Source organism: Sphaerodactylus townsendi, linkage group LG12, assembly GCF_021028975.2.
Source record: "Sphaerodactylus townsendi isolate TG3544 linkage group LG12, MPM_Stown_v2.3, whole genome shotgun sequence".
In the NCBI taxonomy this organism is placed as follows: domain Eukaryota; kingdom Metazoa; phylum Chordata; class Lepidosauria; order Squamata; family Sphaerodactylidae; genus Sphaerodactylus; species Sphaerodactylus townsendi.
In genome coordinates, this window is record NC_059436.1 from 32,742,211 (window position 1) to 32,768,779 (window position 26,569).

Below are 26,569 nucleotides of genomic sequence, written 5' to 3' on the forward strand. Positions count from 1 at the left end.
TTGGAACCACATCTAACATACTTATTTTGATGTCTCCCCTCACAAGGCGGAAACAATAATGTAATTACCAATCTGATATGGAAATAACAAGTGATGCCAGTGATTGAGGGGTCACCTTGATCTCCATGGACAAAAGTTAAATTTGGCTAAACAAGATGATGTCCAGTTCTTTGGGTGCATTAAAATTACAGTGGACTCCTAAGCAGAGTTATACCCTTCAGAGACAACTGGTTTCAATAGACTTAAAAGGAATGCTACCTAAGACTACACAGCGAGTGTATCAAGTTTTCATTGCTTTCAGGATTTCGCTTAAATTTAAACAATTTAATGGGCATACACGCTATATTATCGTTACATTCTTATAAATATTGTGGCAGTAAAAAAACAATGTCAACATATAGCTTTGGGTATTTAAACTACACTTATTTTATTTTGCTAATTTAGCATTTCAGTTGAAATGGTGTTGCTACTGGGGCATGGATGGGCAACTTTGTATTTTATTTACAAAATCCAAGTCAAAATAAACAGAAATCAGATCATATTTTATTTATGGCGATGGAATAATCTCCAGAATTTTTTTTCTAATTCATATTATTCCAGTAAACAAACACATCGCCGGGCAACAGACCAAGGACAAGGATTTGAGCTCTGCAGCAGGGATAATGATACCCCGCTGGCAGAGAGCCCGTGCTGCACATCTGCACTGGTTCCTTCACAAGAAGAACTCGTTTCGAGGAAGGAGTCATAACTCAGTGCAGAAGGTTCCAGGCTGAATCCTCGATGCCTCCAACTAAAAGGATTCCAGGTCAAACACAGCAGAGAAGGCTGCTGTCTGCCTGGGACCTTGAAGAGTTACCAACTGCTTGAGTAAACTTGAGCCGACAGCTCTCCACTAGATGTCAATGAATCTGGCAACAAACACTTCTCCTGAGACAGGAGCAGCTTGGAAGTGTGCAGGGTGGTGTCAGCAAAAAGCTGAATAACCAGGCTTTTAATGCTCAGCACTGCCTCAGTCATCCCTCATGCCTACGTCCCTCTTCTACTGCTCCAAATGCCACAAACTGTTTACGCTATTCGACTTTTCAACTCCAAAAACCAAACAGCTCCCCAAAATCAGATCAGATAAGACAATTTTAAGAAAAAAAAAACTAGCCAACCGCGAAACAGCAGAAAGAAATCACAACACATAAAAGCAAGACTTCCCTGTCAGCAGCAGCTCTAAAGGATAATCAGTCGCTTTCCACCCAACTCCAAAGCTCCTCTGAACAGCCAGATTTCCACTGATAGCTGAACAGAGTACAATTAAAGTACCGGGCAGGTTTCCCTTGACAGGGTAATCCAAAAACTTTGGGTAATCGAGCTTGTCTCTTCAGGGGTCATTAACTGCATAACACCTGATTTAATATATTGGAAGTAGTTCTAGGCTTAGAACTTCTAATTTTCTAACAATAGGGATTATTAAACTATGACTCCTGATAACAAGTACTTGTATGACAAACTAATGCACAGCTAATCCTAGAATCGTGGGAAACAAGGACTCCTCCGAAGCATTAGACTTCACATTCAAAGTCCACAGGAACATTACAAACATTTGATCACAAAAAGATGGGTGGGTGGTGGGCAAGGCCCAGAAGCTCCTTCCTAGGTGACTGGCCCCAAACCTTCCCATGAATCTTGCACTCTGCCTCTTGAGAGGCCAATGCGAAGAAGTGCGGCAAACTGCAGGGTCCTACCCTCTGTCTTCTTGCTGCCACTTCCTCTGCCTCATTCCTGTTTGCTCTTTCAGACATCATCAATGGTAGCCCACCGCTGTGACCTTGCTAGCAGCTAATGCACCACATTTTCCAAGTCTTAATGAGTGTGAGCATTTTTAGAGAACAGCTAGACTGGTTGTCATCAACCTACCTGCCCACAATGTGGTTTCCAGGTTTGTTAAGCATGGCGGTATTTGTCCCTTACTATAGCATGAAGTATGCAGATTAACTGGGCACAGCCAGTCATTTGGAGCTTCCTCAAAGGCCCTGTTCAGAAGGCCCTCACTTGCAAAAGCAGTATCTGCTCTCACTGTGCCTCAATTCTGGGATTCTTTCCCTGCCACAATCTTTCTGTGGCTGAGTTTTGTTATGTTTTTGCCACTGGATGAAGCCATTTTTATTCTCCAGGTGTTTACTAATAGCGAATTTTTCATTCTGATGGTATACTGTACTCTAGTTTCTGTGTTGCATTCTGTAGAAGTTTATTATATTAGTAACCACTTCCTGTTTTGCCTGTTCAGGGAATTTACAATGGCCATAGGTCTAATGCTGTGACTACTTATACGTGTGTAAAGTTCAAGCCAATTTATGGCAATCCCACAGAGTTGTCAAAGCACGTGATTAACCAGAGGTGATTTGCCATTGCCTTCTTCTGCAGCCTTCCTTGATGATCTTCCATCCAAATACTGACCTTGCTTAGCTTCCAAGGACTGATGAGATCAGGTTATACTATACCAGGGGTGGCCAACCTATGACACCCCAGATGTTCATAGACTACAATTCCTATCAGCCCCTGCCATAGGTTGGCCACCCCTGTACTATACTATTGCACATCCCCTCAAGCTATTTACCACTTTTAATGGAATTCTTTGATGATTCATAAAACTAACCAAATAAAATCAGAAACAATCACTTCACTATTTTCACTCATGTAAGCCACTGTGTGTGTCTTTGTTTATAGCCTTAAATAAACAGCCACTCAAAGAAAGGACTGAGATGACCAAGGGTGCTGGAGTAATAGATAATGATATCATGACACCACTCTTTCCTTGAGTACAGGCAGAGAGTGATTTTAAGCAGAGGTGTTTGACAAACTGGAATCAAATTTTTATGAACCAATATCAAATCATAGACACTGGTCTGGTGTGAGAGTGGAAAATGTGCCAAGTCCCATGACACGTAGGGACTTCTCTGCCCTACATTAGGTAATGAATTCCCCTGAAAGCAGAAAATTGCTTTGCTCCAAGAACTTAAGCACTAGGCATGCTGCTTTCTCACACTACTTCAGACAAGTTTATAGGGGAGCATATGAACAACTGTACCCATCTCACAGAATTCGCATGTTCAGCCTCCTGTTTTAAGGCACCTATAGTGCTTTAGGGCAAAAGCTGTTGCCAACTTGGCAATCTATAACTGCTCCTCTAGAGGCCAGGATCTATCTAGAGGAGACTGGATAGAGATCATGTCTCTGCACTGCAGCCTGTGAAAGGGATGTCACGCTTGGCACTCTGACAACACATGTGCTAACCAAAAACTCAAGGCACACAAAGTCTACGAGGGGGGAAAATAGGCCTGCTGGTGTGAAGCTGCCTCAGGCAGTGGTGGAAGCTTGAACAACTCATCTTCAAACAGCAGAAAGCCAGGGCTTGAGAAACCTGCAAAAATTGGCTAAGCCTGCAGTCTTCGTTTCTTTAAGTCGAACATCTTCAAAGTCTGCTATTCTCACTGTAGGGCACAGCAGCTGCCAGAGCAGGTTTGATCCTCTCAGCTTTTGGCAGCTCTCAACTTGAAATTCCAGCAAAAGAAATTTTTCAAGTTGCTATTATTGCCTGTCACTGATTTATAAATATTGTGCATTATGTGTTGTGGCACGGTTCTCTAGGGACGCCAGTGCATGCCAAAAGCGTAACAGAATGAAGAAAAAAAAACCCAGTTCCTAGCCTTCAAATAAATGCTAATGCCTTTAACTGTGCTCACACGATGCTTTTGGTGAACAGCTTCAGTAGTACAGAATATATATTAGAGGGGGGAAAGGCTGATTGTCTTTTCCAGCAGTATTCAGCTGCTACTTTCATTAAGCTCATTTAATTAGATTCCAGATGCTAATTTGCAAGTTGATACCAGAGGGTGCAGGACGGTTTGCCTTTGAATCATTTCTCTGTGATGTGATGGTCTTGCAGTATACCATTACCCTTTCAGAGCTCTATCAAGTTATTCTGACAATTAGTGCAAAAAGGAACAGCATTCATCTTAACTGGAAAAAAAAACAGCAATTTTCTACCCATTCTAACAACATGGATCTGGAGGATTTTAAAGTTCTTTCCACTGCAACAGCAGTTGACAAATTCCACACATTACACTTTGGTATCTAGAGATTTGCCAAATAGAATTCAGCCCTTCCAAAAAGCAATTTTTAAAATGCTTTTATGTGACTAAGTCTTGGAAGATTCACACTAGAGAACATTCAGCTAAAATATATTCTAGTTTGTATAAGAGAAAAAAGTACAAGTCAGTTTCCCCTTACATTTAAGATAAAAAAACTAAAGCCAGTGTCATAACATTTTTTCCCACCCTTGCAACTGCCTCCCTGGACAAAAGAAAAGGAATTGATCAACCAACTAGAGGGACAAACCTTCCCTTGGATTTCCCCAAGACATATAAATAGTTGGGTTATACGATGCCCTTCCAAAGGATTTGTTGCAGTATATGCAACCAAACAGAACCCTAGGATAGAGTAAAGTGCAAATCCAAACACCACCAGCGCAATATAGGGAATTCTGCTAACGCTGGGGCAGCCCCTTTTTATTTTGTTCTTCTAATAAATGACGCCAGTGAATTAGTTTCCCCACTTCCCTTCTCTATACACTTATATATACTTGCTTGTCTATCTCCCCTTCCAAACTGGCTTCTATTGGAGGAAGATTAACTTCTTCTGAATTAAGAGGGAGGTGGTATGGCAGCAAGGTACCAGAATGATGGTTTTGTCTTGTTTATCTTTGAGGAAAGATCAAAGGGTTTGGAGGAGAATGATTAGGACAAAGTCTGAGAATCACCTTGAAAAATTGTGTGAACTGCTGTTGTTTAAATCCAACTCACTGAAACTCTGAGCAAATTTGCATGGGATTCTGATCTTAATGGCTAATGGTCCATTTCATCAGAATGTTATGTGGTGATCAGGAATCCACAAATGAAATCAGCAGCAGGCAGGGCTCATCTCCAACCTGACACCCAAATTAATTACTTCCAGAACACTTCTGAAGTCCAGCATGTCAGACAAGACCCTGTTTGTCTCTAGCCTGCAAAGAAGGTAGTGCTCTCCTTGACTTCAGGGAGTTTGTCCCCCTATGAGATGTGGGAGGGCAGATTCTGGACTATTACTCAGAGTACACTTGACATTACAGTAAGTTCAAACTGCTGCTTTAAGATATGCACAAGGATAATCCAGTTGTATAGGAAAAAAATAGAAACCTAAAGGCATGTATTCTACCTTGGGCCAGAGGAAACTGTTCTAGTCTAACTGGCTTCTGTTAGGGGCACAGTCACTTAAGCTGGAAGAAGGCTGAATGCTTTGCTCACTGGAGTAATAGGATAGTTGCCTTTAACGTGGAACAGTTCGTAATTGGGGGCAATTACATGGGCCCCCCACAAATGTACATATAGTATACCTATGGCTGTCAAGGCTATTGTGCTGCAAATCAATCAAGTTAGATGAGCTACGTGAGGAATCCGAAGCATGGACAAACCTCAGTGCTTGTACATAGTGTATATGCCGCCTTTTCCTAACATTATTTTTAAATTATTTATTTAAATCTGAGTGGGAAAGTTTTCCAATTCAAATTTTCTTGGAAAATCCTCATTACAGATTGGTGGTCCCAAGATATTGTGATGCTTTGAAGCAAGGCAGAAGTTTCAGCAGATTTCTAGTTCCAAAATCTCAAGGGTAAAACATCAACTGTTTTAAGACAACAAGTAGTAAACACAGAACCACAGCCCAAAGACCATAAATTTCCACGCTTGCTCAAATATCTGATTTTTCCAATAAGAGAGATCATGCCTCCTATGGTATTGTGCCCCTCTTGCATATCCACATCTTCATGATGAAAGAACAAGTGTTAAAACCCAGGGAATCCTTGCAGATGGCCAGTATAATCCTAGGGGGAATAGTTGCAGCCCAGGTGGGGCAGAACAGCTGTACCGCCTCCAAATTGGCTTGCAGTGCTGTGGCCAGCAAGCCAAAAGCAGTGCTTCCCCTTTCCCCAGGCAAGTGGACTATGCAACACAATGGGCTATGCCACTGATTTTTCAGGTGTATGTATGTGTGCACCAGAAATGGGAGCATTGCTACTAATACTGCACAGCTCCACAGCACAAGGCCAGTGTAAATGCCCTTGATGCCAGTGAATGCAAGTGCTGGGGGTTATGCTGTCTCCTTGGTGCTTTTGCGCACACACACATACACCCGCCCTCAGGATTGCACTATAAATCCTTTTCTCGGGGTCCTTGGCCAGTCACAACTGATAAATCAATATAAATTGCCCAAATATCACAAAATGACAAGGATAGGTGCTCCAAATGGCCAAACATATGCAACTGAAGCAAATCAGTGGCAAAACACGGAAGTTACTAACAAACCAGAATTCTATATTATGAGGGAAAGGTAATACATATGTTCATAAAATTCATAGTGTAACAATGGATCTAAGACCCTTAATCCAATTCATTTCCCCATATCCTACAGTAGGGACCATTATGCTATAAACCATCCACCTATACATTAACTTGCCATCTCTATGATACTCCATATTGTTTTATTAACAACCGTTCAGAAACAAACCAGTTGCTCTCTCTCAGGCTCATTCCGCACATGCAGAATAATGCACTTTCAAACTGCTTTCAGTGCTCTTTGAAGCTGTGCGGAATGGCAAAATCCACTTGCAAACAGTTGTGAAAGTGGTTTGAAAAAGCATTATTTTGCGTGTGCGGAAGGGGCCTCAGATACATATACATACAGTGAATTATTAAAACAGATGTAGGATCATTTAAAAAAAACACAAATAACCCTTCCCCGACATATGGCTTCCCTTCTATTTCTATAGCTGAAAACACAGCAAGAAAGATCAGGACATCCTTATCAGAATGACATATCACAAGGCACTGATATCACAGTCATGCAAAGACATGGTGGCAGGGTTAGGGTTAGGGGAGAGGGGAGGTTACCTCCATGTCAGGCTTGAAATTGTCTTCAAAAACTGCCATAGCTGCCAAGGCACCAGAACCTGAAATTGGCCAAGAAAACTTTTATTTCAGTTTTATTGCAATGGTATCTCAATGTATTCTTTGATTAAAAGGAAAAGGAAACATAAAACAGCATGCCTCATGCCATAAAAACTGGATCTTTAAAAATTCTAATCTTTATTTTGCTACTGACCATTTGAGCATTAACTTGTTGAGAGCATCGTCATTTATTTCAGCTGGCATTCCCCTTATCTGCATTTACAACCCCCTTACTTTGAAATAGCAGCTTGTATCAGACCTTAGATCCCAGTTGCATTTGCAAAATTCCCACCTGCAAAATTATGAACCAAAGGAGGTCTGGCTGGAAACCAAGAGATACATGCCAGGGGTGGGGTGTTTCTTGAACCATAACGCCCTCCACAACCATGCCACATAGCAAACGGCTTGTGAAACTAAAAGGACTTTAAAAAGGAAATTGCAATTGGTTATTACAGGAGCAGGGGTTGTTTTCTGATGCCCAGAAGTACAAACAATTAAACAATCTCACCAAACATTTGTATGTCCTTAAGATTCTGCACCACCACCACCCCGCTTTAAAAAAAGAAATAGCTATTTATTAATCTATAGTTTTATGATGCTACTACTGACCAGTCAGAGGCCTTGAGGATGAGGTGGGTTAAGTTTAAACATATTTAGCAGATGAGAAGGAACGGATTTTTAATGAATCAGTTCAGTGTATTTACCATGGCATAGAAGATGTGCCAACAATACTGAGAAAGCTTCTGGCTGCTACCTCCTGGTTATTCATTCCCTTCATCTACATTAAACCAGATTATTACATTGCATTCATTTTGGTATTGTTCCTACAGTCTGCTTTGAACAGTACAGCAGGCAAAGTGGCAGATGTGAAAAACACAAGGATTTATTCACACCTCACACTTATCGGATTATCTCAAGGATCGTTCTGCAAGAGCCCCTTTTCGCCCAACCAAATCACAGGCGTCACAAGCACATTCCCCAAGTGGAGTTCCAAGAAGCAGCTGCACGCCATTTGTATTTTTAAAGTTGCTTTGTTCAGAAGAGAATCCTCTTTGCATAGAAATATCATGATGTCTCTATGCAGAGCCCAGACCATATTTCAGGCCACTCTACTTTCGGAGATTGAACAAAGTTACCTGCAATTTTTTATGCCAATTAGGAGATTTTTTGGCATTTATTACTTTTTAACTTGTTTTGCATATCACTATCTATTTAGCTGGGTCACCCAGAAAGCCATATTTTCCATTTAAAATGATTTGTGTACATCGCTTGACCACCTCAATGGTTCAGCAAAAGAAAAAGGCGGCGATTAAACAGTTTCAAATGAGGCATCCTGCTGATTTTATCAAGTCTGCTGAATGTATAATGAAAAGGGAGAAGATGACAGTGACACTGCTGAGAAAATACAGACTACCTTATCTGAACCATTTAAGGAGGTCCAATTATAGATCAAGTTTAAAGGGTAGAAGCAGCAGATTTACAGACACAAATCAATGAGCATGGTAATCCCAGTGAATGTGACAGATACTCCTGTTATGGAATATTGCTGTGGTTGAGGATCATTACCTTTACAGTACCAAATACATCACATTTATAAGCAGTGGGGTGCTCAAAGCATCCTCTTATACTCCAGGCAATGGCTATTCATTTCAGCTCAGCACCATGTATGGCTCCAGTTTCAAAAAGCTAAAACTGAGAACAAAAAAAAGGGAAAACTTTCTAAGGGGCTGACACAATATTCACAGAATGTGTAAACAGGCCAAACTGGCAAACAAAAGGAGCCTGCACGAAGCCTCAAGAGAAGTCGAAATGAAGCTGTGCCCCGGATACCCTTTAGGAAGCAAGCACTGCTTCCAACAAAAAATACATTATTGTTGACGGGCAAAGATATAGGGTTGAAATCTTCTGGGATGGAGCCTGGACTAGAAACGTTGAAGGTAACAGAGTTGACATAACAGAACGAGTAGCAGCTCAAGGTAGTCATTTTTAAAACATGAATACATTATGATGGGGGACAGAGGACTGCAGGTAACGTAAGGATGCATACATGCCTACAAGGGCCAGGCAGTCTGCAGAGGCCCTGCCTGCCAAATGTGGTAAGCCAGATTTTGTCCCTGTCACATACTGTACTCAAGCAAACAACTAAATACCAGTGTGGAAGAAGAGTTTAAATTTATACCCCCCTTTCTCTCTTGTACGGAGAGTCAAAGGAGCTTACAAACTTCTTTCCCTTCCTCTCCCCAAATAATGCAACTGGGATGGGGGCTAACTGTCACCTGTGCCTGATCACTGCAATATCTGCTGTCCTTGAAGATCAATGTCCTAATATATACTACTAAGTTCCATGAGAGTGTAAACAGGGAACAGACTCGGGGGGGCATCTGTTTCCCACCCCAAATTTCTCCTAGGGCAAAGGAAGTGATGTTTTCTCTTCAGCTCCAACAGACTATTTTCTCCTATACCAGTGGTGGCGAACCTTTGGCACTCTAGATGTTATGGACTACAATTCCCATCATGGAAGCATCCTGGCAGGTGATGATGGGAACTGCACTCCATAACATCTGGAGTGCCAAAGGTTCGCCACCATGGTCCTATACAGTTCATCACCAACTAGTCTCCTTCAGCAAAACCCTGCCCTGTTTTCCTTTTGGGGGGAATGCAGCACTACACTTTCATTTTTTAAATATTTATTCCTTTTAAAAAACAGAAAAGGGAAAATACTCAAAATCCAGCAACTAAACAGAATTAAAGAAGTACAGAGAGAGAGACACACACACACAGATCTGGCACTTATCTGAGTGTTAAGAAAATATAGGCTGGCTAATACAGCAACTATAATTATATTAATGTCTCAGGCCAGAATCAGACAGTCATACAACGTTCAGCATGGACAGAACAACTCCCATGGCCCTTTCCAAAAGTGAAGTCCAATGAATTGCTCAGCAGTGACCACTGCTCTGTTCAGCATTTTAATCCTCAGCACACTGAAGTCCATTGGTGTGTACAAGCACAAAAGATGCATAAAATTGCTCAGGCACTGATTAGGACACCTTCTGCTCACACGGGGCTCCCTGCGTACACTGGAGTCATAGTATATAGTCCGGCCTGGGTAGACAGGGCACAAAAGTGCTAACCTGAAACCTTCGGGGAGGGCGGTATACAAATACAAATACAATCAATCAATCAATCAATCAATAAATAAATATCCTAGAAATCACTCTACATGCACCTGAAACTGTTTTCTTCATCAGACCATGGGAAGCCTGTCTTTGTGCACCCAATACCTCTGGGTTTTTTTCAAATCTGTGTCCAAGGTTAAATAGGAATTGAGATTCCAATACCTAAATTAGCATCTGTACTGGATTCCTTTTTATAAATGCTAAAAAGCAGTGCGCATCTTCAGAATCGAAGGACCTGTTTGCTGCCACTACTGTCTCTGCCTGCCACGTTGGAGAACGTGTGCAGTGTGAAGAGAGTAACATTTAGATTTCTCTAATCCATCAGTGTCAGCAGTCCCTGACAGGGCACTTATTCACAAATGCTCATTGTTATTCAATTTGCTGTTCATCCTAGGTAGAAATCCAGTGCTCTCCACAGACCCATCGATCGGCATCATTTTTCACTCTGGTTCCTGGCTGAGAGGCCTGGTCTCTTGGTGGCATCGCCTGTACAGCAGACAGACATTGCCAATGCATGAAGAGCTGATTTATGAATATGAAACAACACTGGTGCCAAGAGATCAGGCTTTGCCACTAGAGACCACCGGAATGCATCTTGCTGCTTTCCAGGTCTGAGCTGCAGACTTCAAGTGCTTTAATTTTATGCACGCATTTCATTATACCGCCATGGCCAGAAGCTCTTCTAGACAAGCCAGCAATCAGACAATCTTGCATCGTTTGCTGAAATCCACATTTGTCCTTTGTCAGCATAAACACTTTAATTTGATGTTTTCACTCCTGAGTAAGCACTGAGTAGGTTTTAAACTCCTTCTGAGGGAGGACACTGCTTTATGTTCAGACACAAGGTGCTGGATTTCTATTTCCTTTACCTATTGTGAACAACATCAGACAGATCTTCCTGCTTCATGACATCTGTTCATAATATATAGTTTTAAACAAAAGGAACATGGGACGAGAAATCAAAATTCTACATGGAGAAATGTGGGGAAATTGCTATTTTTTAAAAAATTAAGATTTTACTGTATGTGTGAAATGTTACATCTAATCAGATATCAACAATCTAAACATCTGCACCTCTGCTGTGATGGCTAAGCACTTTAAAAATCAAGTCAGTATAAGCAGTTAAAGTGAAAAATTTAGAGAGAGAAGATCTGTTTGAACCTCTGTTCAGCTGAATCAGTCACTGGCTATGTGACAGAAATCTTTGCTACCCTGAATGCCTTATGAAGGGACAGGAGAATGAAGTAGTAATGAACAGAAAAGCCATTTTGGACAACCAACAGAATGGACATGACAATAACCCACCAATGACCCATCAAAGGTTTCATTTCAAACATATGCTCATATTTTGGCATATTAGAGATCAGTCAGTCTGTACAGGACTCCCAAGAATCCAAAACAGTACAATTCAAGAGTATGGCACTGATCTTAAGATGCTCTTCCAGCTAAAGAAACTGGATTATTATTCTTCATTAGACATTCATATTTGTGCAGGTTTTCAGAAGACAGCTGTGTTTCAAAGTATTGGAGTTTAGTAAGTCTGATTTTATTGTACATTATTTTAGACAGTTACACACCGTAAGCTTTGTGGAAAAGATAACTATGAAATTTTTATCCAACTATATCTTCTTCCTGCATCTGGCCCTTTAAATTTAAACAGGACAACTACAAGCTTTATACAGTCTCTTTAAAAGGCAAATAGAAACTGTCCATATGGTTGACCGGATTTGTACAAGATGCTCTGTGGTATACCAACAGAATAGCTTTGGAAAAGGCTTACATCCAAACTCTAAGCATGCTTCCTTTGAAGTATACACTACTGAGTGCAATGGGATTTATTCCAAAGCGTGCCAAGATTGAAGCCTTATTTTTGTACATAAGAAATAAACTGTTATGTACAGTATTTATTAACACTGCTAGTTTTCCTTGGCTTAGATGCCTGTTTGCATCTTAACAGAGCAGACTTGACTAGAAAAATATTTACTGGGTTCAGTAAACAATATTCACACTATAGCCATGCTTTAGAGTATCAAACAAACAGTGTCAAAAGATGCCTTGCATAAAGCAGATGAGACGAGTCCTTTATTTTTGGCTCACTAAACACTTACTGTGTATACATACAGCAAGGTAATATATGGTTTAGTCATTCAATAATGTATAAGTTTCAGGAGACATTTATAAATATTAATCAAAATTCATCTTTTATGTTAATTCATATACAAGCTTAGAGGAATATTACATCATAAATCCTATAACAGCATTTTTAAAAAAACAGATTTTATGCACAGAGTAAATAATTTACTACTTTGTAGAGTACCATGGCACCATCTATTGGCCTAAAAAAGCCTTTTCTCCTCTGTTGGTCTAAATACATTATACAAACCAGCTTACATATGCATGCAACTACCTTCCGCTTTGCATGTGTGTGCAAAAAAGCTTTTAAAAAGTCCACATACCTCTTGCATAACTAATAAATTATAGTTTATAACAGAAACATTTCTATGATTGGATATATCCTATTTTCCTTCTGATACTTATTTCTAATAAACTCAACAATAAACAAAGTTGTTTTTCTGTGCACACAGGAAGTAATAGCTTTAGAACAAACTGCTGTTCAGAGGAGAGTGAACTCAAATTGAGCAGACTTCAGCCAAATAATTTTTAACAAACATTAATTGTGTTGGGGTGTTGTGTGGTTTCCGGGCTGTATTCATAGTGTTACGTACAAGAATTTTAAGAACAAGTAATCAGTGAAAGGTTCGTTCTCTCTTTCATTCATACTTTGACAGATGAACTATTCTCACAAAATTTTAGTCAGCTAACCATCCCTTCCATAGGTGTCAAACTCGCGGACCTCCAGATGTTATGGACTACAGTTCCCATCATCCCCTGCCAGCATCATGCTGGCAGGCGATGATGGGAACTGTAGTCCATAACATCTGGGGGTCCGCGAGTTTGACACCTGTGTTTGTGGGGGCATAAGATCTCTTGACTGCCCTGATTTGGTTATTAATTGCCATCTGACAGTTGATTTTAGGTTTTATGCTGTATTTTAAATTGTTATGTTTTATGATGTATTTCACTTGATGTTTTAGACTGTGCATCACCCAGAGCCATTCAGGGGTGGATGGTATAGCAAATTTAAATAAATAAATAAACTTCCTTTAAGACAATCAGGTACTTTTGTTTCAATCAAGGGATAAAACAAGAAAGTAGAAGTCCCAAGAAGATCCACCAGACAGCTAAGTTTTTTTTACAGCTTTCAGCCAATAAATTAGTCATGGTGCTGATTTTAAAAATCTGAAGTGCCCATTACACCATTATTTCCCAAAAGGGTATGATGGCATTTCAGATCCATCATGTTTCTTCTTCTCTTTCACTGTTCTGATGAAGAACTGCTACCTTGGGATATGTTTCAGCTCTGAAGCTATATCTTCGAAATTTTTCACCAAGTGCAGGAAAGCCGGATTTCTTTCACTGAATCAGAATTTACCCACAAATTAAATGATTAAATTATTTCACTGAATCAGAATTTACCCACAAATTAAATGATTAAAAGGAAGCAAGAAAGTTGTTCAAACAAAGGTTTTCCTTTCTGGATCTATAAAACTAGTTATACCGTTTCTCCGAAAATAAGACATCCCCTGAGAATAAGACGTAGTAGAGGTTTTGCTGAACTGCTAAAGATAAAACATCCCCCGAAAGTAAGATGTAGCAAAGTTTTTGTTTGGAAGCATGCCCATCGAACAGAACAGCAGAGCATGCAGCTTTGGAGCGGAAAAATAAGACATCCCCTAAAAATAAGACATAGCACATATTTGGGAGCAAAAATTAATATAAGACACTGTCTTATTTTCGGAGAAACACGGTAGCGGAAAAATGTGGAAATGAGGAAATGCAAGTGAAATGCTGTAGGTTTCCACTAGTTGGCAGTGTGGCTGGCACTTTCTAAGATATGAAAGACTGCTCACCCATCGTGACATAAGGCAACTTGTCTGTAGATCCATGGGGATAGATGCTGTAGAGATGAGGCCCAGTGACATCAACCCCACCAAGGACTAGGGCAGCACCTATATAACCTTGATACCTGGTAAGAAAAAAAATGATATAATGACAAAACTAGAAATTTCCAACTCGCCCCTGGCGACTTCTGCAGGCATACTGACTACAACATGCCCAAATGCATGTCTCACCATACTATATTTACTGAATGGAGGCAAGAACAAGTTGTTTTGCAAGTATTCAGCATCACACAGTCCATGCACAGGGGAGTTACCTGAAGAGCATCTGCTTGAGCATCCGGTTGGCAGTGATCACTCTTGGAAGTCGCCCAGTTGAGAGCAAGTGGAGTTCCATGTTGGAAGAGATCAGTTGGGTTGTCATTTCAGTGTCTGCAGCAGTTCCAGCTCCACAACAACTGTAATCAAATTGAACACAAATTCATAAGGTAACAGTTCTGTAAAAACACTCTTGTACCAGGTTGCCATTTCAAAGGAACTGGAGAAAAGTAGGCAATATGGCCCCTTTAAACAGACAATAATGTTCAAAAGAAGGTGCTGAGATCACAGCACAATACTAAGTAAGCATCATCTTCAGTTAACCGAAGTTTAAATGGCTACATCACATATTGTGTGTTTGTGTGTGTGTGCCATCAAGTCACAGGTGGCCTACAGTGACCACATAGTGTTTTCAAGGCAAAGGATTTTTGCAGGTGACTTGCCATTGCCTGCCTCCAAATGGACTGAGAGAGTCCTGAGAGAACTGTGACTGGCCCAAGATCTCCCAGCAGGCTTCATGTGGAGGAGTAAAGAATCGAATCTGGTTCTCCAGTTTAGAGTCTGCCACTCTGAACCATAATGCCATGCTGGCCCTCACATCCCATATTTATTTAATGTATATTTATCCCACTTCTTCCCAGTGGGGACGAAAAAGTGGCTTGCAAAAATACAATTTAAACAAATTTAACTCAGACAAAGTACAAAAACAAACAAACAAAAAAGGGTATACTACACATCCTGGGCTGGCATCTGTCGGGTTGGCCCACCAAAACTCTTAGGAAAAGAGCCTTGTCATCAGTGGCGGGATTCAAATAATTTAACAACTGGTTGTTTACAAGCACCACTTTTACAACCGGTTCTGCCAAAGCGGTGCGAACCTGCTGAATCCCATCACTGCTTGTCATCCCCAGAAAGAAATAAGCTCTAGTTTTCCATATATGTAATACTCCCAGAAAGTCTGTGGACACAATCGGGGCGAAGGGACCACTCCACACTTACTAGATGTTTGGAGCGATAAAGTGGATTTTGGAACAATTCTTATCAGCGACAATCATCCCTTCAGTGGCTCTTGTATCTGCTCCAAGCACAATGCCATCCTAGAGACACAAAGAGCTTTCTTAAGAAACAAAGAATGAATGGAATTGAATGAAGCACACAAAAACTCCAACAAGCATCAGAGTAGAAGCTGAAGTCTCACCTTGAACACTACTCCAGCGATGGTGGTCCCTGTCTTGCGGGCTGAAGGGAGCCTGAGGCCCTTCTTAGTACACTCTGCTTCTAGCTGGGTATTCCTTCAACACAAGAATGGGGGGGGTGGGAATTATGTTACAAAACTTTTCCAAAGACAGCATAGAAAGGTACTGGCTATACCACTGCCACCAGAAAAGATGCTGACCTGAACAACAGAGCTCTTCCCATCTATTATTTAAGCCTATCTTTTAATTCTCCTTGATAACTCCTCTCCCAAATCATCAACACAGCATACATGCACACACATTTCCATCTAATCCAAAACTGTTTAGGAAATACAAACTAGCTTTCTGAGATCTCAGGCTATGCTCACATGGAAGACAACTACAAAATCAAGGGAGTGACTCCAAAGAAAGCCCGGTTACAGTCTGGGCTATGCAGCCGCTGTTCAATAATTGGTTTGGGGTGACCAAACTGTACCAAAATGTAAGGTGCAAAGAAATATTTGGACACTGTGTTTACTTCCTGAGCAACAAACACCCAAACATCTCAAATGTAACGCAAATCAAGGAAACTGACACGATATTGTTCCCTTTGTTGTCCGTTCACCACAAGCAAACCAAACGTCTTACATGTTACACACATTTCGTGATAAAGATATCACTGAGAGGAGAGAAAGACTGAGAAGGGAAGATGGGAATGGGGGTGTCAAGGGGGGGCACTGCTGGAATTCAGTTGATCACCAGAGTAATACTCTCTTCCTCCCTTCGCCCCGCCAAATCCCAAACCTCCGCCTAAGTATCCCCCCCCGTATGAAAAACCTGCAAAAAAAAAGAGAAAGAGAGAGGCCCCACCACCGCGGACATCGAGGCAGCTTTGCGGAAAGACGAGAGAAGGAAGCCTCAATGCCCTTCTTGCAGACCGGCGAAGGGCAGGGAGATTTCCAAGAGGGGCTTCAAGGGACAGTTAAGTTGGGGGGGGGTCTAAGGTTGCCTTTCAGCCTCTCGTGAGGCTTCTCAGAGTCAGATTCCGCCTGCAGGAGACAGGCCGGTGCAGTAAATTAACGCAATCTATAAATGAATATACTGCACGAATGAAGCAGGGTGAAGGGAAATGCAAGCTCTCCTCCCAGTAGGCCGCAGCGCCGCCTGAGTCACGGCGCACCGGCAGCCTCCCGCTTCTCTTCCCCTCCCCTCGTACCCCCGCGCCAGCCGCCACCCTCCGGCCCTGCCTGGCTGCAGCGTCCCCTCTCCGTCCCCCTCCCTCCTCCTCACCGGGCGCAGTTGTGGAAGCTGAATCCGCCGGCCGAGTCCGAGGCCTGCAGGACCGAGAGCGCGGTCGCCATCTTGCCCTGTTTCTGAATTGCAGCAGGACGGAAACGGAACCGGCGAAGGAGGCGACTGAGGCGCGCTCGCCGCTGCTGCTGCTGAGTCACCCGCTCGCTGAACGGAGCGGTTGTGCTGCGTCCTTCCTCTCATCAGCTCCGCCTCCCCTCACAATGCCTGCCAGGACACAAGTCCAAAAGAGACCGGCCTGACCCTTCTCTCTCACAACTGCAGATTCGACCTCCGGCCACACAGGGGCTGGCATATGCCTGTTGTGCTCCTCAGAAGGAAGGGGGTTTCTGCACAGGACACGAATAACGTGTGTAACACGGTATTAATGTAACCCAGTTTCCCCTGTGGCCCCTTCCCCACATGCAGAATAATGCACTTTCGATCTACTTTTCAATGCACTTTGCAAACAGTTGTGAAAGTGAATTGAAAGTGTTTTATTCTGCATGTGTGGAAGGGGCTTGTTTGTCTTCGCACTGGCGATTTCACCCCTCCAGGAAGCGATTGCAAACTGCACGGGTTGCTGTGGCTCCTTTGGGGTTGTTTACACACGGTACAGATATAACGAGTTGACAAGGGAAATATCCCGGTTTGGGCAAGAACTTTGCATACGTCCCTTCCTCAAAACGGGATTGGCCCATGATATTTCTCTCAACTCAGGTTTTTCAAATGCCAAAATTGCAACAACAACAAAAATCTGGGTTGAACCTGCTTCCCTGGGAACGGCATGGGTGCCAAACTGCTTTATTTTTCTTGCCCTGGCACCTTACGTCATGTCAGTTTTGTTTCTGCTGAGCTGCTGACTGGTGTGGTAGCCTGTCATTTCAGAAACGTCCTCCAAGCATGTTTTCTCCCCTTGACAGTGACTGTGAGCACCATTTCACCCAAATGTGTACAGCAACAAATTCACAACAGGATCATTGCAAGCAACGGCCCCATTCCCTTTTCTTTTTCTTTTTTGGGTGCTCAGAGCACTTAGCTAAGCAGATGCACACCTTTGGATGTGGATGGGAAGTATTGCTTTGCTCTCTTTTTGGACAGATTTTCTTATTTTGTATATCATAATGTTAAGAGGAGGGTTGCATGCTTCATGGTTGCATGAGTTGTGGTTTCAAAGCCCAAAAGCTTTTTTTCCATGCTGGAGAAATGGGAGAGGAGGTCTTCCTTGGGCTCCCAGGGTTGCTGTAGCTTCTCCAACAATTGGAGCAGGCGGGACAGTGGTGGTGGAACAGCCAATCAGAAAGAAGGGAAAATGGGATTTTATGCCTACATGTTTGCATTGTAAAAAAATTAAAGCAGGTTCATGCAAAGGAGCCCTGTGCGAAGTTGTTCCCCGAAACGGGATAAATAGTTTCCTCAGCTTGTTATATTTTGGCTGTGCAGAAACCACCTAAGTCCCGTAGAGATCAGTGGGATTTTCTGTATTTCCTCGGCAGGATTGAGTTTTGGCATCCTTCTGGCCAGGTTGCTCACAGGAGTGAAGAAACACATATGGCACAAACATCAATATGATCACTCAAGAATAAGCCCCACACATTTGAGAGATTTAGTTCCAAACAGGTATGTTCAAGACTGAAGTCCATGGTGGTTTAGATAACTTTAGGTATGTGAAATACAACCCTACAGACTAGAAGGAATCCTTCTAATCTAGTGTCACATTAACAAATCAACAAAGAAAAACCATTATCTCCTGTAATGGTCTCATGCAAATTTAAGCACATTCCAAAAAATGACTCTTTCAAAATTGTTCTGAAAAAGCAGGAAACGAAGAGACTGAAGCTTGCCGTTGTAACAGTCATGTGGCACATCTATTATTGTTCTCATGACAGCCAAGTTCTATGCAGTTATTGGAAGAACAACAAAACAGTAGTAGCTATCTTAGAAGATATTTGTACCTTAGAAGATATTTGCTATTTGTTGTAGCATATGTGATCCTTCCTCATGTGTTACCTCCATATCTGTGCCTTGCGTATACCCTGGACTGGAGTTCAACTTATATACGTTAGACAAATGCATGTATTTTCAAGTTTACAGCATTGTGATGGAATTGAGAGTAGCCCAGAAAGAAGTGTTGGGGTCATGAGAAATGCCAACTGTTAGTGAAGCAGCAGTGCAAAAGTTAAGTTCTAGGTCACGAATTACTGAGAAAGGGATTAAAGCTGAAAGCATCATAACAATGTTATAGAAACCTGTGGTGAGGCTCCATTTGGATTTCTATGTGCAGTGATGGGCAGTGGTTTAGATGACTCTAAAATTGAGAATTAGACAAATTCTTGGAGAATTATTCTTCCACTGGTCTGGCCATATGGATAAATGGACTCTCCATGTTCAGAAGTAGTATGCCACTGAGGGGTAAAGAACAAGCAGGAACAGTGATCTTCATATGCTACCTGGAGGCTTCCATTTACAACATCTTTCTAGCTACTGCTGGCAACATTATGCTCAATTAGATGGACTTTCAGTCTGATCCAGTAGAACTCTTTCTGTGTTCTTATAGGTATAGTTAGGAAGACTGATATATTTTTACTTGAAAGTAAGTTTTCTGTGCTTAATGATCATTATTTATCTGTAAGGCCCCTTCTGCACGGGCGGAATATGGCGCCCTAGGGACGGCAAAAACGCAGTCCCCAGGGAACCATTCGCACAGGGCTTAGCTGCTTCAAGCGAAGCCACGCTTCCGCTTCTCGGGCCTCCGCCTCGGATCAAGCGCTGAAGCCGCCGTTTTCCCACCTCGCCTTTGGGAAGTGAGGTTTCTTCGTGGAAATGGTCGGCTTGAAGCTACGAAGCCGTGCTAACGGCAGCGCTCCAAGGCGCCCTCCCCTTCCTCAGCTCTTCTGAGCCTGTTTCGCTATTTGTCCTGGTTCCAGCTCCTTTCTCGGCATGTCGGGCCGAGGCCTGGGGACATAGCTCCCTCTGCCCCAAGCTAATTCGGGAGTGGTCGCGCAGGGCAGGGGGCGTGTCCCCTGGCCTCAGCGACGCGCTGTAGGGCCGCAGGACAGGAGGGTCGCCCTGACGACGGTGCAGCTCTGCACCGTCGTCCCAGCCGGTTCTGGGACCGTTCATGCGAACAGTCCCAGAGGGGTCAGGTCGGTGTGGAATACCGTGCAGAAACGTGTCAAAATGATCATGACCTTATTAGCAATAAAACTAGGAGCAGAGTCAGCTGCAGTATATGTCAGTTGGGTTCTGAAGAATATGTGCACTGCTCACCAGGAGACAGGAAAGAATAGTATTTCAATCTATTTTCATGCTAACGTCTTCTTTTTCAGTAGCGCTAATATGTTAGGTTCTGTTGTGTGGAAGGAATAATTTCAATAGGTACAGCTTCTTCCAGTGTTGCCAGCATTATGGCAAAAAAATCTATCCTTCCTATCTACTGTTGAAGCAGCAGATCCTCTGATTCATCCCAGCTTCCTTCCCTATTCTATGATCCCATGTTGTTCACCAGACTCTTAATTTTACCTGTCCAATTTTTCTCTACTTTCTTCTACTTGGGATGCAACCCTTCAGAGACTTAGCCCATTTATTATGTTACACAGTTGTTACTGAAGTCAATTCAGTGGCACACATTAACTGAAGTTACGCAAGTGCATAAGGTCTTTACAGGACTCAGCCCTAGAGACTTTTAAGCAATTAAACCCATCATGTTAGCAATTGCTTTATACTGTCCACCATCTGCTGAATTTCTGGTATCTGTGGTGGTTGAGAAGGGGAGGGGTGGATTCATTAGCCCAACTGGAATACAGCTGAGGAAGAATTTCCAGCAGATTTGGGAAAGGGACAATGTGAGCATGTTTATTGGGGAAGGGTAGGTTTGTCTGTCCTTTGCAGACTTTGTACATCAAACAGACTATTAGGCACTTGCTAGCCATTCAGGATGAACCCTGAGAATAGCTCACCTGGGTCTATATATGCAGCAAAAGAAGGTATAAGTGCACAGAGGTAGTAGAATGGACTGCATTACTTCTGTGGATGAGGGATCACATTTTTTCAGAGCTCTCTGTTGGTAGTTTTCAATAAATGGATAATTAACACAGCATGCAGAAGGCTAGGCTAGAATCTTAAGTGTGGAAGGCACTCTGACTGGCGGGTGATTCCTGCCATCAGAAATGAAGGCATAGTTAATTCTCACTTTCCTATCTGCAATAGCAGGAGGAAGACTTCATTCAGTTTGTCCCAGTCTTCAGCACCTTGGACATGAAATATCTCAACAAGCTTGTGAAACACAAAAAGTTCAGCATGGAAACTGTTCAGTCTACTATAGAAGCAGCCCAACCCAATGAGTTATTAACCTCCAAAGACCTCACACTGACTTACTTGCACATTTCAGTTCTGTGTCTCACAGACAGTTCTTCAGATATGCTTATCAGGAAGTTAATTATCAGTATTGAGCTCTGCCCTTCAGCCAGTCTTCTACTCCAAGGTGGGGTGTTTTTTTTTCAAATTAATGGTGGCCATTGTAACTCACTTTGGGACTCAGGGAATTCTTTCCTGTCTTTTAAAAGTGTACCTTTTAATTAATGCTGTATTTATTGTATTTATTTTAGATCCCTCGATGAAGTGTATGCAAAACACATAGAGGTCTCAGAGCTAAATTAAAATTCATTCTCCCACTGCAACAGTTGTCTCTTGTTTTTTGCTCTGTGCTTGGTAAAGCCCTTCTTTTCTTGCTTCTGTTGTGACACTTGGACTCAGAATTAATCTGCATCCTTTTACAGATAACCTGCTCCTATGTTCACCTCCAAGAATCAAGCAGTTTGAGACTTCAACATGATGCCACAGTATCTGTAGAGTCATGGTTAACTGATAAACCAGGGAATGATTTGTTTTGATCTCAATCAGAAGTCTGCAATATCTGGGGAAGATCACAGAAAATTCCCCAAGTTTTTCTCCCACAGAATCAGAAGGCAAAACGGATTGTGGCAGCCAAGTTTCATTGATTTCTTATATGAACCTTGTGCTCTGGGTGAGGTCCCATCCCAGTTCATTAAAGTGGGCATTAACATCATTCTGTACGCAGATGCCAGTCCAAGAGGACAAGGACCAGTGGACTTCAAGCCTTTCCCTGCGCATGATCAATCTGCCTTTCAAGTAACTACAAATGCCAACCTTAGAGGCTGAAGAGCCTACTGCTAGGAGTTGTCAATGCAGGATTGGTATGCCAGGCGCAAACAAAATGCTGTATAAACTGACTGGAATGGAAGACTATTAACCTAAGGATCCAGAACAAATACTTACTAATAAGGATGGACAACCTACAACCAAAGATCATGTCAACAGCACCGGAGGGGTGATCCAGGCAACTTCCGCATGAATCCTCATTACTGCTAACCTGAACAAAATAATACCTACCGTTTCTCTCAAAAGCGTACATCAGAAATATCCACTGTTTGGGAAGTTTCTGGTATGCCTCTGTATTCCTCCAGACCTACAAATGGATGAAATTTTCCACCAGAAACTGGTGAAAAGAAACAGAACAAGTAGATGCTAGATCACTGTGGCCAATGGGGAGTCTTCCTTAACTCCTAGTAGAAGGAACACTCATAACAAGTCACTGAACTGTCACCTTTTTGTTTGCAGGGAGTTTTCCCATGGAAGAGGATTACAGAGGTGACTGGCCCCACATGCAGTCTGAAATGGTACAATCCTTTCTGCCTGTTCAACATTCAATTACCATATTCTGCGGTTTGTGTAGTCTTGGCCTGAGTTCGCTTAGATAATGGTTGTGTCAATTTTTTTCAATTAACTTTCAGTAACTGTTGTATTTCCCATTGCTATTTTTTTCTCTCTCATTGTTAGAACGGTGTGTCTAATGGTATAGGGTACGGACAAACTTTAAAATGCATTATTTCTACTTATGCTAAATTGCAATCCCCATTATGGGGCAGCGACACTAAAATAGAGAGAAGAAATTTCCCTTTAGCTATTAAAAATCCTCTAGAAATGGCACTAAGAAACCTACAGTAGCCATAGTCTTCATAATATTACTCTGTTCATAAAGGTTTTAACATTAATCTGTGCAGTGCTATAATCGTTAATGTTTGATAATATGCTTCTATATTATTCTCTGATTATGGCCCCTTTAAGAGTTTCAGATGCTTGTAAGAGATCTGGCATAAAAGAGATGAGGCCCTCTTGTATTCCATCCCTCCAAGGGCATGAACATCTTCCTCTAGTGAATCTTCATATTTTTCATGGCTGCTCCACTGCAAAAAGTACTCTGCCTCCCCTCTTAAATATTTTTCACTGCACACCATTTATGTGCATATTTGCTCTCTAGAGGTTTTTAAATGGCTGTAACATTCAGTTAAAGCTGGCGAAGAGTTCCAAATCACAGTTAAAGATCGGATTATGCTGTTGTGCAGAATTAGGACTGGGGAGGACTTGGGTTCAAATCCCCCAATAGAGAAGCTCACTGGTCTCTCGCTGTCTTGGGCTGATTTACTTGACTGGGTTGTCAGGGAGGGTAAAATGGAGGAGAGGATAAAATTGCATATGCTATTTCAGAGGAAGAGTGGGATTCAACTGAAGCAGAGATCCCTTCCCAGCAGTGGCGTAGAGGTTAAGAACAGGTGTATTCTAATCTGGAGGAACCGGGTTTGATTCCCCGCTCTGCTGCCTGAGCTGTGGAGGCTTATCTGGGGAATTCAGATTAGCCTGTACATTCCCAACACACGCCAGCTGGGTGACCTTGGGCTAGGCACAGTTCTTCTGCACTCTCTCAGCCCCACCCACCTCACAGGATGTTTGTTGTGAGGGGGGAAGGGAAAGGAGTTTGTAAGCCCCTTTGAGTCTCCTACTGGAGAGAAAGGGGGGATATAAATCGAACTCTTCATCTTCTTCTTCTTCCTCCCAAGTTTTGGGGGACAGCGACAGGTAGTTCCTCCTTAAGTGAAATCCAGGTGTGCTTCTGCAACACGGAACCTGACGGCCAGCTGAATTTCATGGTAATAGAGTTGCTTCGACACTGACTGAAGTGGCATGTTTGCAACTAGTGGAGGTGAGTAGTTGCTGCCTAGTGAGATGTCTAAGTTGTCCAAAACTACCTTGACTGATACATCTCATCAGGTTATGCATAATCTTTAAAGTTCAGGCATGAGTGACAGTTGCCTCTTCAGGCAGAAAATTGAGTATAAATCTTGCATGTGGACCCCAGCTTGTTGCTGCGCTCAGTGCACTTGAAGTCTTGTCCTGAGGAATGTCTACAAACAAATGGCCCTGAGCAGGAATGTGGCAAGCAGGGAGCCAGCGTCTAATTGGCTGAATTAGACCTCCAGCAAGTGGGGCACAAGTAACCTAAGCGTTGTCTTATGGTGGACTGCAGCACCTCCAAGCTGACCTTCCCCTTCTGTAGGGATTTGACTCCTAATGCACAGTAAAGGTTGGGAACAATTTGCAGGCTCCCCGAGAAATCTATTAGAAGCTGCCGAGGGAACAAGGAGAGGATTAGTCCTGGTTTCAGAGCCAAAGGCATATGGAGCTCTTGAGAGAGTAAACATGCACTGGGATCCAGTCTAGAGCAAAAGACGGGGAAAGTTTGTGGGGGTTACTCGGATTGCTTTTCTTTTTTAAAATGTCACTTTCTTTTCTCTCTTCTGCTATATACTGAGGTGTGCATGTCCCACAAGTTAAGCTTTTCTTTAGCTGACCCATAGTAAGTATGATGAGGTTAGGAGAACTCTGTATGATTAATGTATATTGGGTATATTGGGTGGCAGCAGAAGTAACTCTGAGAAAAGCTTTATATGCGGATGTATCCTGCCTGAAAGTATCTTGCTAAACTGGTTGTTGTGGGCTTTCCGGGCTGTGTGGCCGTGGTCTGGTAGATCTTGTTCCTAACATTTCGCCTGCGTCTGTGGCTGGCATCTTCAGAGGTGTATCACAGAGAGAAATGTGATGTGTGTAACACAGGCATCAGGCTGGTTGAGACCATAATTTTCATGCTGACTGGTGGCAGCTCTCCATGGCTTAATGTGGGCAGCTCACTCCTGATGGGGGCGAGTCAGCTGTTGGTGGCACTGACACTGGTGCGGAGAGCAAGCAGGGAGGGGGCAGGCAATATAGAACTCTGCAGTACTCAACCCAAAAGGGCCTGCACCAAGCTGCGCCGGTGGAGCTGTGGGCAGGCTAGAGGCATTCCTGGGAGTCAGTGGCATAGCGCCAAGGGGACGTGGGGTGTGATGCACTGGACGTGCACCGGTGCGGTGGTGTTCTGGGACATGGCGAGGGCATTACGGGGCTTGGCGGGGGCAGGTGGGGGCGTGGCGTGGGGAGCAGGGCACATGCATGCCCCGGGCACAGTTCTCCCTCGCTCCAGCCCTGCTGGGAGTGGAACTGACTTTTGAGCCAGGAACGCCCTGGTGCAGGCCACAGATTTGCACCACCTTTGTCCCTTTTGCCCTCTGGAGGACTTTCAGGTGGTCGAGGATTTCCCAGTTTTTGCTGCCAGATTTTGCTGCACTGCTTGGAAGCCCTCTGGAGGTGGTGTGGCAGCACGGGAACAGTGCTGTCCCTGGCCGCTGGAGCCCTCTGGATAGACCGTCAGAAAGGTCTTTCTCAATTTTTGCTACCAGAAGACCTTTAATTGGGGGTGTCAGATTGAACCTGGGCAGTGGCGGGATCCAAACATTTTAATAACAGGTTCCGATGGTGGTGGGATTCAAATAGTGGCGCCGCCGCACACACGTACCTCCAGTCCCTATTGGGCAGGGAGGTTGCTTTAGTAACCCCTTCTCGGCACTCAGAAAAAAATTAGTAACCACTTCTAGAGAAGTGGTGAGAACTGGTTGGATCCCACCTCTGAACCTGGGCCTTTTCTATCAAAAGCAGGTGCTTTATTGCTGAGGCATTGCCCCTCTACAAAAGGCGTGACTGTATTCTAAGAACAGAATCATAGAGTTGGTTTAAGCTATCTAGTCTAACCACCTGTTCAATGCAGGGAATCAAAAGCCAGTGCATCCCCAATAAGTGACTGTACAGTGTCTGCCTAAACACCTCTTATGAGGGACCCCAATCCCGTTACTGATTTCATTGGTGAAGTGCTATTAACATTAGGATATTATTTCTAAAGTGAGCCATCACAAACAACGGCACTCTCATTTTGCGAAGTGATTTATCATCTTTATTAGAGACACCTTTTTAATATCCCCATGAGGTAGGCCAGTGTTACTTTACCAGTAACTTAGTGAAGAAAGAGAAACTTTTTCCAAGGTCGTCCAGTGTCCCTTCTTGGGGTGAAGCAGGTTAATCCGGAGCATTACTCAGATGTCACAGACAAAGCAATCTGTCTGCAGAGGTCTTGAACCTGACTGGTTGCCAGGTTTAGACAGTGCCTCACTCCTCCCCTTTCCCTTTGCATGGCACGAGGGAGATGGAACTCTTTCACTGTCAGTAAACGTCCAATTAACAGTGATGTCTAATGCAGACCCCTGTGCTAAGTGGAGTTTGTTTCTTCCCCACAAGTCAGGATTTTATTAGCAGGATTAAAGCATAGATTTGGGATTCCAGGTTGTGGGAAGTAATCCAACTGGACTTGTTGGCACAGGTACTCAAATTCATAT

General features: G+C 42.9%; 2 protein-coding genes across 2 annotated transcripts in view; one reads left to right on the forward strand and one right to left on the reverse strand.

Annotated features, from left to right (window-relative positions):
• The window catches only part of PSMB7 (proteasome 20S subunit beta 7), a 30,285-nt gene extending 13,064 nt beyond the window's left edge, over window positions 1–17,221 (reverse strand). The window contains exons 1-6 of the mRNA XM_048513369.1: window positions 16,950–17,221; window positions 15,683–15,776; window positions 15,484–15,581; window positions 14,484–14,624; window positions 14,179–14,294; window positions 6,972–7,030 (exon numbers count right to left, since the gene is read on the reverse strand). Of these exons, the coding sequence (XP_048369326.1) occupies window positions 6,972–7,030; window positions 14,179–14,294; window positions 14,484–14,624; window positions 15,484–15,581; window positions 15,683–15,776; window positions 16,950–17,020 (579 nt within the window). The 5' untranslated portion in view covers window positions 17,021–17,221. The remainder of the gene's footprint in view (window positions 1–6,971; window positions 7,031–14,178; window positions 14,295–14,483; window positions 14,625–15,483; window positions 15,582–15,682; window positions 15,777–16,949) is intronic.
• A 7,779-nt stretch (window positions 17,222–25,000) lies between these two features.
• The window catches only part of ADGRD2 (adhesion G protein-coupled receptor D2), a 74,906-nt gene continuing 73,337 nt past the window's right edge, over window positions 25,001–26,569 (forward strand). The window contains exons 1-2 of the mRNA XM_048512127.1: window positions 25,001–25,262; window positions 25,427–25,558. Coding sequence (XP_048368084.1) covers window positions 25,001–25,262; window positions 25,427–25,558 — 394 coding nt within the window. The remainder of the gene's footprint in view (window positions 25,263–25,426; window positions 25,559–26,569) is intronic.